Source organism: Spermophilus citellus (assembly GCF_964194105.1).
Source record: "Spermophilus citellus genome assembly, contig: SCAFFOLD_549, whole genome shotgun sequence".
In the NCBI taxonomy this organism is placed as follows: domain Eukaryota; kingdom Metazoa; phylum Chordata; class Mammalia; order Rodentia; family Sciuridae; genus Spermophilus; species Spermophilus citellus.
The window spans coordinates 32,192-49,225 of record NW_027673129.1 but is presented as its reverse complement, the minus strand read 5'-3'; the positions used below and the strand labels follow the sequence as shown (position 1 = coordinate 49,225).

The window sequence follows — 17,034 nt, the reverse complement described above, 5'->3', positions numbered from 1 at the left end:
CACAGAGACTAATCCACAAAGTTACAACTATCTTATATTTGATAAAGGGGCTAAAAGCATGCAATGGAGGAAGGATAGCATCTTCAACAAATGGTGCTGGGAAAATTGGAAATCCATATGCAACAAAATGAAATTGAATCCCTTTCTCTCGCCATCCACAAAAATTAACTCAAAATGGATCAGGGAGCTAGATATCAAATCAGAGACACTGCGTCTGATAGAAGAAAAAGTTGGCTACGATCTACAAATTGTGGGGTCGGGCTCCAAATTCCTTAATAGGACACCCATAGCCCAAGAGTTAACAACCAGAATAAACAAATGGGACTTAATTAAACTAAAAAGTTTTTTCTCAGCAAGAGAAACAATAAAAGAGGTAAATAGAGAGCCTACATCCTGGGAACAAATCTTTACCCCCCACACCTCTGATAGAGCCCTAGTATCCAGAATGTACAAAGAACTCAAAAAATTAAATAATAAGATAACAAATAACCCAATTAACAAATGGGCCAAGGACCTCAACAGACACTTCTCAGAGGAGGACATACAATCAATCAACAAGTTCATGAAAAAATGCTCACCATCTCTAGCAATCAGAGAAATGCAAATCAAAACCACCCTAAGATACCATCTCACTCCAGTAAGATTGGCAGCCATTATGAAGTCAAACAACAACAAGTGTTGGCGGGGATGTGGGGAAAAAGGTACACTTGTACACTGCTGGTGGGGCTGCAAAATGGTGAGGCCAATTTGGAAAGCAGTATGGAGATTCCTGGGAAAGCTGGGAATGGAACCACCATTTGACCCAGCTATTGCACTTCTCGGACTATTCCCTGAGGACCTTAAAAGAGCGCACTATAGGGATACGGCTGCATCAATGATTATAGCAGCACAATTCACAATAGCTAGACTGTGGAACCAACCTAGATGCCCTTCAATAGATGAATGGATAAAGAAAATGTGGCATCTATACACAATGGAATATTATGCAGCACTAAGAAATGACAAAATCATAGAATTTGCAGGGAAATGGATGGCATTAGAGCAGATTATGCTAAGTGAAGCTAGCCAAGCCCTAAAAAACAAATGCCAAATGTCTGCTTTGATATAAAGAGAACAACTAAGAACAGAACAGGAAGGAAGAGCATGTGGAAAAGACTACAGATAACAAAGACGAATGGGGGGAGAGAAACGGAGAGAGAAGGGAAAGCATATGGAAATGGTAGGAGACCTTCAAGGATACATAAAATTATAAGAGGCTATGAGGGGCAAGGGGGAGGGAAAAAAAAAAGGGAGAGAATTGAACAACAGCAGGGGAGATAGAGAGGGAAGATGGGAGGGGAGGGAAGGGGAGGGGGGATAGTAGGGGTTAGGAAAGGTAGCAGAATACAACAGACACTAATATGGCATTATGTAAAAATGTGAATATGTAACAGATGTGATTCTGCAATCTATATTTGGGGTGAAAATGGGAGTTCAAAACACAATTTGAGTCTAATGTATGAAAGATGATATATCATGAGCTATGTAATGCTTTAAATAATCAATAAAAAATTAAAAAAAAAAAAAACCAAGAATCATTAAGTGGGATATCATCAAATTTAAAAAGCTTCTGCACAGCAAAGAAAACTACTACTCACATGAAGAAAAAGCCACAAAATGGGGGAAAATCTTTGCCAGCTACTCCTCTGACAAGGGAATAATATACAGAATACGAAAAAAAATTCAAAAAAACTTAACACCAAGAAACAAATGGGCAAAAGAACTAAACAGCATTTCTCAAAAGAATAAATACAGATGGCCACAAAATGTTCAACATCTATAGCAATCAATTGTGTTTTGCAAATCAAAAAGCAACACTAAGATTTCATCTGACTCCAATCATAATAGCAATTATCAAGAATACAAGTAATAATAAACGTTGGCCAGGACATGGGGGAAAAGGTACACTCCAACATTGTTGGTGGGGCGCAGACTAGTAGAACCATTCCTGAAAGCAGTATGGAGATTTCTCAAAAAACCTAGGAATGGAACCACCATATGACCCAGTTTGGTATTTATCCCAAAGAACTAAAATTGGCATATTATAGTGATACAGTCACATTAATGCTTATAGCAGCACAATTCACAGTTGCCAAATTAAGGAACCAGCCCAGATGCCCATCAATAGATACGTAGATTAAGAAAATGTGGCATATATACACAATGGAGTTCTACTCAGCCATAAAGGAGAATGAAATTATGGCATTTGCCCATAAATGGATGGAACCAGAGAACATCATGCTAAGTGAAATAAGCCAGACCCAGAAAATTAAGGATCGAATATTTTCTCTCATATGCTGAAGCTAGAGCAAAATAAGGGGAAAGAAAGGGAGATCAGATATTATAAAGATATAGGAATGATAAAGTGGGAAGGAAGAGGGACAAGAAAGGGGAGAAAATGTAGACCAAATTTAGCAAAAATCACAGTATATACATACATAAATATACCACAAGAAATTTCACCTTTATGTATAAGTAGAAAGTAACAATTAAAAATAAATAAATGGGGGCTAGGGTTGTGGCTCAGCAGTAGAGCACTCACCTCTCCCGTGCGAGACCCTGGGTTCAATCCTCAGCACCACATAAGAATAAATAAGTGAAATAAAGGTATTGTTTCCAACTACAACTAAAGAATAAATGAAAGAAAGAAAGAGGAAGGAAGGAAGGAAGGAAGGAAGGAAGGAAGGAAGGAAGGAAGGAAGGAAGGAAAGAGGTATAGTAGAGGAAGGAGAATGCGGGGAGGTGGAAGGGAGAGAAAATAGGGGACCGGGACTGAAATGGAGTAAATAAAATTGCATACACATATGACTCTGTCAAAATGAACCCAACTACTACGTATAACTACAAAGCACTAAGGGAAAAAAAAATTGTGCTTAGATGGATTACTCATGGAAAATTCATGAGGTGTTAAAACTATTGATTATCTAAAGTTATTTCCACAATAACTGTTTTTACAGCATGTGCATGTTAAGCAGTCATAACAAAAGCAAGAATCCAAAAGTTAAATATGTGGGGCTCTGTTTGTTTTACTACTGTGCTTGGATATATGGAGTAATGGATACTGCACTTCTACTTGAACATTTGTTCTTAGATCATACATGCTCTAGAAGATAAAGACCCCATTCAGCATATAGTCTTCCTGCCTATTGTCCCCTGCACCTTTATAAAATCCCTTTAGTATACCTGATCTCCCTCAGATAGAGCTTCAAGGACCCTCACCCCTCCATCTTCTTAGGGGCAGTCCTTGAATAAAACTTCCTTCCCAACAACTTTGTCTCCCAAGTATTAGTTTTCAAGCAGTGAGCAGGTGGATCTGGGTCCAGTAACAAATGGACATTATATTTTCAGACATTATGAAATGATATATTCATAAAATATTGATGACAAACTTCATCATTCTTTTTCCTCCTTTTTCCACTGGAAATTAGAGTAAGAGTTTAAAACGTAATTTATGTAATTAAAACTATTATAAATAATAAAGGAAACAACTTATGCAAAGTATATAAGGAAAATAAGATATTTTCAGTATTGAACATTTTAAGGAATGAGGATTATTTTTGTTTTGTTTTGTTTTGTTTGTAAAGGAAAGGAGTAAGGAAATTCACAGAACGCACACAGGCAAGTTCAGTTTTTGGATAATCATAAGGTAACATTAGTTGGGTAAGAATCTCCAGAATGAAGAAACTCATTAGTTCATAAAACAGCTAATTAAAGATCCAGCAGAGGGTGGGGGTTGTAGCTCAGTGGTAGAGTGCTCGCCTTGCATGTGGAAGACACTGGGTTCAATCCTCAGCACCACATAAAAATAAAATAAAGGTGTTGTGTCCATCTACAACTTAAAAAAAAATTAAAAGATCCAGAACAAGAAGTACATAAAACTGAATGAACTGATCAAAAGAAATTATGAGGGTTTTCCTGACTTTGCTGTTTGATGCCCTGCTTGTTGTTTGTTTTGTTTTTCATATTTGAGAAAATTTTTCTCTCTTCTCTCTAGTTATCTAAAGCTTACAAGAAATCTGATACTGGGGCTGGGATTGTGGCTCAGCGGTAGAGTGCTCCCCTAGTACAGGCGGGACCCGGGTTTGATCCTCAACACCACATAAAAATAAAGGCATTGTGCTGTGTCCATCTACACCTAAAAAAATAAACATTTAAAAAAAGAAAGAAAAAGAAATCTGATAGGGTATATTTTTGAAAACAGAATTTTCCCTACTTGATCCCTCAAGAATTTCATTACTGTTAATGGGTATTCTAATTTTTATGGCAATATAGTATTTGCATAAGTGTAATAAGAATCTTTTAACAGGAGTCAATTTGAAGCACTGTCTATACTACCAAAGCTTTGACTAGAATGTCATCATATTTGAGCATGTGTATAGAATCAGATATGAACAGTTTTAAGAAACTAAGGTTGACTTTATGGAGACAATAAAAGCCCCTTGAAGTTGGGGGAGAACTGGAATATACAAGATTCCCTTAGTTGGTTCCTTACATGTGAGCAAGAAATTTCATATCCTGACAGTTTTAGGAAGCTTAAGATAGTTTGGGGATCTTGAGAAAAGGGAATTGAGCCAAACCTACAGGTATTGCAGGCCAAATCTGATGGCAAGTTTTTGGCTCCTAGCTATAAGAGGCTTTTAAAAGCCCAATTTGAGTTTCCCTACTAAAAAGTCTAACAAAGCATATTTTAAAAGTATACCCATTATTAGATTCTAGTCTCATTCTTTGAGGTTTTGTTATTCTACCTATAAATTGGACTGACCTCTGAATTCTTCTTGTTTACTTGCAATATCTGGCTATGCAAACCAAACTAGCATTTTAATTTTCTTATACCCTCTTGATATAGTATCATTAAGAAGAAAATCTGCCCTTTTCCCAAAGACCCGGTAGCTGAAGCTGATCTGACATAAACTTCAAAAAGAGATCATGACAAAAGCTCATATCTATACAACCTCATGCCTGTTGCCCTATGAGTCATTCCGACATGCTCAAATGGCAAAAGATGCTTCAAACCCAACATCTAGAAATCTTCTTCACTGGTTGATCAAAAAACTGGTTTATAGTCTGCTCTACTCATTAACTTCTGTTTTTGTTTCCACAAAAATACACCTTCAGTGGGCTATGGGACAATCTACCAATCAGTTCTAATCATCTGGCCCTTTTCTGAGTCTCATGCACAGGACTCCCATATAATGTATATGTGGGTATGTAATTTTTTCCCTATTATTTTGTCTTATAATTCATAAGAATTATTAGATAATAATTTATACTTTTAGTCACTCATAATGTATAATTCATAGAATTATTGAAATTACTGTCAATTTAATTTATAACCCAGCCAAAGAACAAAAATGGTAGAACAAAGTCACTTTTCCCTCCCCAAAAAAGGGAAAGAGGAAACCTTAACTTAGAAGCACCCAAAACTTAAGAGTTAATCAGGACCTATATGAGGCAACAATTTGAAAACATTTGGCTTATTAATGAGTGTGTTGGTAACATCTGGAGAAGTTAGTTGTGGGTTTTCAGGAAGCTGGGAATGCACTGTTATTTGTCTCTTTTAAAATAATGAGGGGAGTTAAGTTCAAACTCTGCTGCTACAAGACCCCACTGCAGTGATCCTTAGATCTCTCTGTGGCTAGCTTTGAGTCTTCCTTACAATCTTTGTAAATAAAAACAAAATAATGAGGATATAAGTTGCAACTATGAAAATTCACTATGTAGGGCTCGGGTTGTGGCACAGTGGCAGAGTTCTTGCCTTGCACATGTGAGGCACTGGGTTCAATCCTCAGCACCACATAAAAATAAAAACAAACAAGATAAAGATATTGTGTCCATGTATAACTAAAAAATATTTTAGAAAAAAAAATCACTATGTAAAGAGATTTGGAAACTGATTCTATTTAGCTAGGTACAGTAGCCCACACCTGTAATCCCCATTACTCAGAAGGCTGAAGCAGGGGGACTTGCAAGTTTAAGGCCAGATTGGTTCATTTAGTTGAGACTGGTATCTCAAAATAAAATGTAAAAGGTGCTGGGGATGTAACTCAGTGGTAGAGCCCTTGCCTAGTACGTGTGAGGCCCTCAGTTTAATGCCCAATACAACAACAACAAAAAAGAAAGAGTAATTGAGTAATTGATTATATTTAGATAGGGAGACTCACCTCCTGTAGATCCAGCCAATTCCTTATTACATCCAAAACTATAACCTGCTTTTTTTTGGTCCTGGGAATTGAATTCAGTAGTGCTCTACCACTGAGCCCTTTATATTTTTTATTCTGAGACAGAGTCTTTCTAAATTTCTGAGGCTGGCCTCGAACTAGAACATCTGCTACCTCAGCCTCCCAAGTCACGACAATTATAGAACACTGAACCTAGCCATGTAACCTACTTTATATAATGAACAGTATAGAAACTAATACTTGTTTCATTAACAATTATTACTGAACATATATAGTCTGCATAAAACTGTTGAGTTTTAAAACAAAGATGAGTAGTCACCTTCTAAAGAAACAGGACAATCTTTAGGGTCTTCTGAGAGAGAGCACCTGTTTTCTACAGCATTATATTTGAGTCCCTACCAACATGCTAATATGTTTATAGAATAGTAAGATGAATGAGATTGGCTTCAAAATCATCTGAGAGAAGGGAATAAGAGAATAGACAAGATTGGTTCTCTGTTGATAATTTTTTGAAGCTGTGCAAAAGTGGTTCTCTCTACTATTCCATTCTGTTGTATTTTTTAATATTTTCTAAAATCTACAAGATTTTTTTTAAAAAATTGAATCCCTTCCCAGTCACTGAGCCGCCGCCGAGGACTCAGCAGCCTCCCCCTCGAGCCCCCTAGCTTCCCGACGCTCCATCCCCCCCCACCCCTCGCCTTCTCCCGCAGCCGCCTTCCGCCTTTCCACGGAGGAAAAGGAATCTTATCGTTTGTCTGCTATCCAGAACCTCCACTCTTTCAACCTCTTTGCTGATGCAAGTAAGGGTGATGACCTGCTTTCTGCTGGCACTGAGGATTATATCCATATAAGAATTCAACAGAGAAACGGCAGGAAGACCCTTACTACTGTCCAAGGGATCGCTGATGATTATGATAAAAAGAAACTAGTGAAGGCGTTTAAGAAGAAATTTGCCTGAATGGTACTGTAATTGAGCATCCAGAATATGGAGAAGTAATTCAGCTACAGGGTGACCAGCGCAAGAACCTATGCCAGTTCCTGGTAGAGATTGGACTGGCTAAGGACGATCAGCTGAAGGTTCATGGGTTTTAAGTGCTTGTGGCTCACTGAAGCTTAAGTGAGGATTTCCTTGCAATGAGTAGAATTTCCCTTCTGTCCCTTGTCACAAGTTTAAAAACCTCACAGCCTGTATAATGTAACCATTTGGGGTCCGCTTTTAAGTTGGACTAGTGTAACTCCTTCATGCAATAAACTGAAAAGAGCCATAAAAAAAAATGAATCCCTTCAACTAAGGAAATTGGCTAATCAAAAATTCTCTTACATTAAAAAAAAGTTTTAAAGAATGGGCCACAGAAACTATATTAAGACAGCTAACTAAGCACATGAGTTTGCCTCCCAATATATTATGACAAAAGTTATTTAAACAGATAATACATAAACTTGGTAGGAAAAAAATTAAAGAAAAGTCACATTAAAAAATTTAGAAAAATTCTGAAAATATATAAAATACAGGATTGCAGTAGTAGACAAAACAACATTCAGTCACACTCCCAGAAGTGTGCCAGGCAGATGGCTCCAAATTCAAATCTGAATATAACAAACTGGCCAAATTGGATTTAATCAATTTTGGGATTTCCCAGATGAGCAAATTCAAACAATAAATTAAGGGGCAGGAATTTAAAGGGTATTTGCAATAAAGTGACTACAATGATGGATTACTAAGTCCAAACTAAGAAAGGGGTAAAGAGGACATGAATACTTCAAAATGCTTGCCTTACATTCCCAAATAGTCTATAAACTCCAGGGCAAAACCATTAACTCTGTATACCTCACAAAAGTGCAAGCCTTTGCTAACTGACATATATTCTCTATATTCCAGAACTCCGAGTGACTGAATCAGACTCCTTTAAAAAAAAAAAAAAGTTGATTTCTAAAGATATGGAGAGTAAATTTGGGTTGAAATGTTTGAGTTCTAAAAACTAGGAGACTGGGTTCCTATGATATTTCCTTGTAAACAAAAATGAATTGCTGATTAGTTAATCAAAGGAAGACCATGACAATAGACTAAACAATTAACTTCACATGGGAAAATAAAACTTTATTGCTACACAGCATCTATCTCAGAACTCCTACTATCCCACAAATGAGAATTACTGCATTTCTGGCACTCTCTCAGCAAAAAGCTAACTATTCAGATGAAGTGAAACTTTGATACTACTTCTAACTATAGTCTAACTTACTATGAAATTTAAAATAATTCTAGAAGTTACCTGACCATCTGCTATAATACTTACATAATACATATAAACTGCTTAAAGTCATTCATTTTCATTGCTTGATTTACACTCTCCATATTTAACTATGTCAAGGAAATATATACTTTTAATAGGTTAGGATCAAATAAAAATTATCACCATCTTGTATGCATATAGATTTTCAACTATTCTTTTCACTAAGACCAAAATATATAGCTTAATCAGTTCAGTTCAGTAAAATAAAGAAAAATGGATCCAGATAACAACATATTAAGAAAAATAACTTTGATAACAGAAAAAAATGGTTTATTTTTCAGTCTATGTTCCTACTCAACTCACTAAATAGAATAAGCAAATAATTAGAAAAGAATTGAAATACCTTTCTAATCTGTAACATGAGAATACTAAAGTAGATAATGTTAAAGTTTCTTTTTACTCCAAAAATTCTATTTCTAATCTAGTGCTTTGGCTTTCTTTCAAAGGCCTTTGAGAAAAGAATGTTAAGAGTCAAGTTTTCAATTCATGATACACTCCTTCTCTGCATTACACTTAACAGAAAACTCTAGAATAAAGCAAAGACAAATAGGCTATCTAAGTTTATTATTAGTAACATACTCCATAGTATGAAACTGTTTCACATCCATTCTTTTCACACTTTTTTTTTTTTTTTTTTAATTTCTCTCTCCAAGCCTCAGGCCTAGCAGTGGCACCACCTGACTGGCAGGCCTCCCTAAAAACTTCGAGTTTAATGAACACAGACACAGAGCTTACTTGGGAAAACAGAGGTTTCTTTCTTATCTTTCTGTTCCTATCTCCAAGTCTAGGGTTTAATGCATAGCAGATCCCTAATGTAATTCCTCTGAAAAATGTATTAACCAGTGGCGGTTAAAGTGTGGTCACCTGAGATCTTCTTAGAAATGCAGAATTTCAGGCCCCACCAAGATCTAGTGAACCTAAAACTCTGGAAGTGGTACCCATAACTTTATGCTTTTAAAAGAGATGTGAAATTCCGGTATATACTTTTTGAGAATCACCATATTAAACTTGCCAGGAAATCATCTTCCTGTTAATTACTGCTAATTAACTAGCTAACAAAAAAAAAATAGAAAGAAAGAAAGAAAAAGTTGATTTTTCTCAGCTGCCACCACTTAGACATGCTTGAACCCACATGATATTGTCAACAATTTAATTCCTGTCTGCCCACAAAACAAACTTTAATTAAGCTCTTTGAGCCTAAGTTCCCTAATTTGTAAGGTAGGAATAATTCATACACCTCAATAAACAACAGAGCTTACAGGTTCCTTTCCTTTCTTCTCTAACTTGCCTGTACCAGGTCCCTGCTACTTTACAGAGGCAATGTTTCTAAAAAAGACAGCACTCTTTTGAGAAATGTCACCAATGCTTCCTACACAGAAAAGTTCTCTAATGAGGTTTTCTTATGGAAAATACCATAGTAGGGAAAAGAAGTGCTAAGAGTATTACAGAATCATACAACGAATAGAAATACTAAAAAGGTGGTCCACAGCTAGGAGAAAAAGTAAATCAGACAAAAGTGCGCACCTCTATAATTTTAAAAAAATTATAACACTGACATTACATAGAAGACAGGCAGCTTTCTCTTAGGTGTTCAAAAAAAATCATTGATGACTGCACATAAAAAAATATGGAAGAAGGGGGGCTGGGGTTGTGGCTCAGCAGTAGAGCACTTGCCTAGCATGTGCTAGGCCCTGGGTTTGATCCTCAGCACCACATAAAAATAAATAAATAAAATAAAGGTATAAAAAATATGGAAGGGGAAAATATAAAAATGCAAGAGCAACTAAAATATATAACCCATATTAAAATGGTCCAGGCCTTCAAATTCCAATTTCCTAAATTTTCTGGGGCAGCTTCTGTCAAACTCTTTGTCACCTTACATATTCTGTTTTGAGGCTGTAATATAAATATATATATAATATATATATTTTATAAATATATATACATACACACACACATATGTATATATACATTTAGTCATACATAGTCACCAGCAAAACAAAAAAGACACTGTCATGAATGAGACCTAAAAACTGAATAGGATTACTTTTTCGAAAAAGTTGAGAATTTTGATAGGATATCTCCATAAATAATTCCCAACTTCAGTTCCTCACTCCCTCTTAATGGAATGTTCAAACGCTCAATTTGACCTCCTTGACAACTATAACCTTTTACTGAGATGAAAACAGATCGGATGTCATTATAATCGAATATTTAGCACAACAGTCAAGCTAGGGCATCCGTTAAATTGGCACTTTCAGCTTTAATTCTTACTCCTCCCTGCTGACACCCAAGATGGGACAGCCCTCGATTTTCGCCATTCTATTGGAATAGGCAACATTCCAAGTGAAGTGAAATTTAAGCGCTCCCATCTTTCTCAAGGGACCTTTTTCAGAGAACTCGGAAAAGTAAAGCCAGCCCTCAGCTGAACGACACCTTATTGGTAGATGTAAACCACAAACTTGGTGCCCTGCCCTCCGCGAGCTCAGATCCCAGCACCGACGCTGGATGCACTAACCTAACAACTTCTAAGCCCGGCACAAGGGTCCTAACGTGACGGTCACTCACTTTTTAAACAGTCAATGCTGTCCCCTTCACGTCTCCCGGCCGAACGTAACACGCCACCCCCTGCCACCTGGGAACTCCAAAGCCAAAGAAGCCTCCCATTTTGGCCACCTTTATAGCCCCCTCCCAGAACCACTGACCAACAGAGTCCCCAGGCGCCAAGCGAGAGTCCCAAGCGAGGCCGGACCCGATGGAAGCGCGGGTCTCCGCGTCCCAGGACGCTCCTGAAGTCGCTGCCCTGTGCCCTATTCCCTGCCACGCTGCCCGGGACCCGGGCGGCCCCACTCCTCACTCCGCACCCTCTGTCCTGGCCTCGCGGCCCCCAGCGCCCTCGCCTTTTCCCCCAGACAAACCCGGAACCGGGTGCCGGCCCCCGCCCAAACCCGGCTCAGGCCCAGGTCGCGGCGCCGAGCCCCGGCTCCCTCCCGCCGTCCCGAAAGTCGCGGCGGGGGCCCTGGCCCGGGAGCCCCTGCCCCAGAGGGCAGAGCAGGACTCACCTTCGTACTGCAGGTCCACCAGGACCAGCAGGAAGGGGAACACCGCGCCCAGCCGGCTGGTCACAGAGCCGGGGGCCACCATGTCCGAGGGCGCGGCGGGTGAGGAGCAGGAATGGTGCGGGGCCCACCAGCCCGCGCTGGCGCCCAGGCAGCAGCTACACCCGCCGCCAGCGGTCGACTCTCAGTCAGGCCTCAGAGGCGACTGGCGCCCACCGAGGAAGGCAGCGGTGGGCGGGGCCCCGGCGACGCTACGCCCCGAGCGCCGCCACAGTCCAATCGCCTTCCGGCAGGTCGCTGTCCTACTGGGCTCGCCTGGGTCGTGGTTGGCGCTGATAGGCTGCGGAGGCGGCCGCCCCGCCCCGGCTCTGATAGGGTAACGTGGAAGCACAAGACAAGGCTGCGTCCTCCGGTGGTGGAACTGTCAGCCGGCCCCAAACCGCTGCGGCCGGCGGGAGTAAGGCGGCCCCGAGTCTGGGCTGCGGCCGCCGAGTCCGCATGCGCGGGCCGCGAGAGCGATTTTGGGCCAGTCCCCGCCCGACCGGCCAGGTTGGCAGGGCGGAGGACTGGAGCAATCCGAGTTGAAAGGTGCAGCTGCTGCGCCCAGACTGGGAAGGCCAAATGGGGTCCCAGGAAGTCTGACGGGGGATTTGCGGCACCTAGAATTGAGTTCTTGGAAGCAGCACTTAACACCCTCTCCCGGAGCATCTCGGAACCAAGAGGCTCAAGAGGAAGAAAGAAACAGGAGAAACTGGGGGTCTGTTGAGCTGGGTGGTCTAATGGAGAGAAGTACACCATCGACCTAAGGCAGGTAAGTGATAATGGCTTGGGAACCCCTCTCCTCGACTATCCATCAAACCATCGTGTCCAGAAAAAAGGAGCGATGTGGAAGATTCTGAGACGAAGAGAACATGGACACTGAGTGGTTAAAGAGGACAAGGGGCTCCTGAGAGTGCTGCCAGTGTCAACATTAAGAAATAAGGAGACCTACCAGAACGGATGTTGCATTTCTTGCTCACTGGAGGAAATTCATAAGAGCTGGGAACTTAAACAAGATAAGTTCAAGTTATTCCGTTTGGCATTAAGCTTGTTCATGACCATTTCCTGTAGCATAAATATGCACACTATACACCTGCGATGTTTTACACAGAACAAGGTTTTCAGTGTCAAGCACTAAGTGCCTACTTACTACTTTGGCCATGAGTGTGTATTTGCTACTATAGTGTTATTTCATGCCATAGATGAACTCATGAATTACACATTGGATAATGAATTTATTATTTCCTGAAGATATACTAGTAGGACAAAAGGAGAATGGCTTCTGTATCAAACGAAGCTGAAATGAATAAAGTGGTTTCAAGGAAGAAAAAACAAAAACCACTGAATCCTTGATTATTTGTAGTGAAGGCAGCATAATATAATGTGAAGAACAAAGGATTCCAATAGAGTAATTGTAGGAAAAATTACTCTATTGTTTGCATTTATATATGTAACCTTTTAAAAAATTAAAAATTAAATTTCTATGCCAACCCATACTACCTATTAATTATAACAGCAAAAGACTTAAAACAGTGGTAGCATATTTAGAAAAATTATGGTATGTCCAAAATTAAAAATATTGTACAATTTGTAAAGGTTGACCTATGTTTATTGACCAGATTGATATGTTTATTTAAAAACAGTGCTGTGTTTTCTGATTTTACATTAAATTAATGATAATATTATATTTTATATAGAGTGAGTTAAGTTTAAAATCTTAAACTTTATAAATTCTAAGCTAAGTGACAGAATGTAATGACTGGTGTCCTTAGAAAGGTTTGATCTTATAATTTTTTTTTTCTTTTTTGGTACCAGGGATTGAACTCAGAAGCACTCAGCCACTGAGCCACATCCCCAGCCCTATTTTGTATTTTTTATTTAGAGAAGGGTCTCACTGAGTTATTTGACACCTTGCTTTTGCTGAGGAGTCTCTTGCCTCAGCTTCCCGAGCCACTGGGATTACCTGCATGGCTGATCTTATAAAATTTCTATAATTACACAAGTCATAAGTGCTTACTATTTTCCAGATCCTTACATCTAAAGCCAAACATTAAATATAAATGTTATATGAGGAGTTATTCAATGGATATAAGTTTTAGTTTTTCAAGATGGAGAAAAGTTCTAGAGATCTTGTTTTCATCAATCTTTTCATTGCTGTGACCAAGAGACCCAACAAGAACAACATAGAGGAGGGAAAGTTTATTTGGGGCTTACAGTTTCAGAGATTTCAGTCTATACATGGCCAACTCCATACCTCTGGGTCCAAGTTGAGGGAGAACATCATGGCAGAAAGGCATGGCAAGAAGGAAGCAGAGAGCTGCACTCACCAGGGACCAACTGCATGCCCCCAGTGACACCTCCTCCAGCCACACCCTACCTGCCTATAGTTACCACCCAGTTAATCCCTATCAGTGGATTATATCAGAAATATAATGACCTAATCATTTTACCTCTGAACATGTTTGCATTGTCTCACATATGAGCTTTTGGGAGATACCTTGTATCTAAACCACAATGTCTATTGCACAATAATTTGAATCTACTTAATGTTACACAACCATACACTTTAAAATGGCTTAAAAAAGTAAATGTTATGTATTTATCCCCACAGATCAAAAAAGAATCAGCACAGCCATGGGAAAAGGCATAAAAATAAATATTTTTAAGTAAAGCTTAAGTGGCTGATTATATTAATACTAGAGTAGGATTCTGAGCAAAGAAAATTACCAAAGAAGGACATTACAAAGTGATTTAAAAAAGATTAATTTGCTGAGAAGACATAACAATCCTAATGGGATGTAAAATTATAGTTGAAGACTTCAACACTACACTCTGAATAATAAAATGAATAGACAAAAAATCAAGAAAAATCAGAACAGATCATTAACCATCTGAATCTACTTGACACTTATAGAACACTCCACCCAACAAGAACAGAATGTATTTTCATTTTAAGTGCACATGAACACTCACCAAGACAGATCTTATTCTAGATCATAAAACAAACAAATCTCAACAAAGTTAAAGAATTGAAATCATAAAACAATATGCTCTGATTATAATGCAGTTAACCTAGAAATCAATACAGTAATTGGAAATGTTCAAACACTTGTTAACAACACACTTCAAATAACACATTGGTCAAGAAATTGCAGGAAAATTAGAAAATATTTTTTTAATATCTTTATTTTATCTATTTTTATGTGGTGCTTAGGATCGAACCCAGGGCCTCCAACGTGCTAAGCGAGAGCTCTACCACTGAGCCACAATCCCAGCCCTAGAAAATATTTTGAACAGAACAAAAATAAAAATATGAAGAGCACAAAAAATATAGAATCAAAGTCCAGGGCAATTCCTAAGACATTCCAGAATAGCTCCCTACAAAATGGTGAACAACATATATAAACTGTCATGGCTGTGTCATCTCCATACCAGGTCTTACAGTTACCCAGATCTGGAAAGAAAAGAATCTGGATTCAGAAGTGATGTGTGCCATTTACATTTTTATTAGCTATAACTAGTGACATGGCTACACATAACTTCAAAGAGACTAGTAAGTGTGTTGAGGGATACAGTCAATGAGCCCTAAAATTCACGGCAGCACTAGTGAAGACAGAATTTGTAGGATTCGGAATCTATTCTGGAGGCAGATTTAACAAGATTGCTAATAAATGGTCATGGTGAATGAGATTTGACTTATTAAAAGGATTCAGTCATTTTAGAAGCCTGACAGAGAAAATAGCAAGTGCAAAGGATTTGAAATGGAAACAAGCTTAGTGTGTTTTAGGAATAATGTGTTGCAGTGTACTAAACCTGAGACAGTGGTATCACATGGTATCAGGAGTTAAGAAAGATGCTCCTTGATTAATGATGGGATGACATCCTGATAACCCATCATATTTTGAAAATGGAAAATGCACTTACTACATGGAACCTACTGAACACCATAGATTAGCAGCACAGTGGATTACAGAGTATCGTGATCATGTGGCCAACTGGGAATTGCAGCTCACTGATCCTGCCCAACATATGGCAGAAGAATATCACACCACCTAAAGTTAACCCAGGAAAAACAAAATCAAAATTCAAAATTTGATACTAATACTGAATGTGTATTACTTTCACACTATCAAGCTGAAAAAACGTAAATTGAATTGGCTTAAGCCACCAAAGGCTTTCATTTTAATTATTTTTTTTTTTGCATATATTAGGGATTTAACCCAGGGTGCTTTATCAATGAGCTACATCCCCAGCCATTTTTATGTTGAGACAGGGTCTCACAAAATTGCCCAGGCTGGCCCAGAATCCTGCCTCAGCCTCCTAAGTAGCTAGGATCATAAGTGTGTGCCACCACACCTGGCTTTAATTCACCTGACTTTTAAATGAAAGGCTGACATTATTTGACTCTTGTAAAATGAATTATGGAAGGACAAGTAGTGTGCCCTGTTAGAAGGTTATTGCAGTAGTCCAGGTGAAAGGTGATCGTGGCTTGAACTATGGTGGTAACAGCAGAGATGGAGAGACATCAGCAGGTTCCACGTGAATTAAGTTTGTAATAAATTAGATGGATGGGGATGATACCAAAAGACAATGAGGAAAGATTCCTAGAGTTGATTCAAGTAACCAGGTGATATTAACTTCCTGACATGAACAGGTTTGAGGAAGGGAAGAGAGGAAGATGAAAATCAAGAGTTCTTTTTTAGCCATGTTGTGTTTGAAAAACCTCTTGAATTTCAAAGTACATATGTCAAATAAGAAATTGGGTTTCTGGGTGTGGAGTCTAGAGAAGAGAAGGGGCATATAAAGTTGGGACCTGTAAGATTAGATGAGATCATCTAAAGACAATGTATAAATAGTGGCCAGAACAGAGCACTGGGACACCATACATTTAAAAGTAGCTAAAGTTGGGAGGAGACTAAAAAGTTGACAAGAGATGTAGAGGGAAACAGGAAAGTGTAGCTCCACAGAATATAAGAAGGAAAGCATTTCTAGGAGAAGTAAATGAATGCTACTCAAAGGCTAAGTAAGATGAGATTCAACTGATGACCTCTGGGTAGTGACTCGGACAAAGGAGTTTGGGTGGGGAAATGAGAACAAAAGTCAAATAAGAGTAGATTGGAGACCAAATGGGAAGTGACAAAGTGAATCTGACAAATAAAACTATTTCAAGAAGTGTTTGTAACTTTGGGCAAAATGATAATAATTGTGTATTTGAAATTTTCCATAATAATTCTTTTTGTTTTTATTGCTGTTTTAATGGAGTATTACTTAAAAGGCAACAAAGCTGTGAGACTTTACTTGAGGAGGGTGAGGTTCAAGGAAAAACATTAATTCTTTACGATAGAAGATTTTATAGTATGTATCCCAATGGTCAGGATCTAATAGCAATCCTCAGTGAGTTAGGTTGACAATCACTTAAAGAGCCAA

The 17,034-nt window shown here is 38.7% G+C and overlaps 1 protein-coding gene and 1 pseudogene across 2 annotated transcripts in view; one reads left to right on the top strand and one right to left on the bottom strand.

The window, feature by feature from the left end:
* Nucleotides 1–11,809, bottom strand: part of LOC308640068 (dnaJ homolog subfamily C member 3-like) — a gene marked incomplete at its 3' end in the record, with an annotated part of 38,799 nt that extends 26,990 nt beyond the window's left edge. Inside the window, exon 1 of the mRNA XM_081312119.1 lies at nucleotides 11,572–11,809. Within this exon, the coding sequence (XP_081168245.1) occupies nucleotides 11,572–11,653 (82 nt within the window). The 5' untranslated portion in view covers nucleotides 11,654–11,809. The remainder of the gene's footprint in view (nucleotides 1–11,571) is intronic.
* LOC308640070 (eukaryotic translation initiation factor 1-like) lies at nucleotides 1,930–7,395 on the top strand (annotated as a pseudogene). The gene is made up of 2 exons: nucleotides 1,930–1,996; nucleotides 6,929–7,395. The product of its transcript is annotated as a eukaryotic translation initiation factor 1-like (transcript).
* Nucleotides 11,810–17,034: the final 5,225 nt, after the last annotated feature.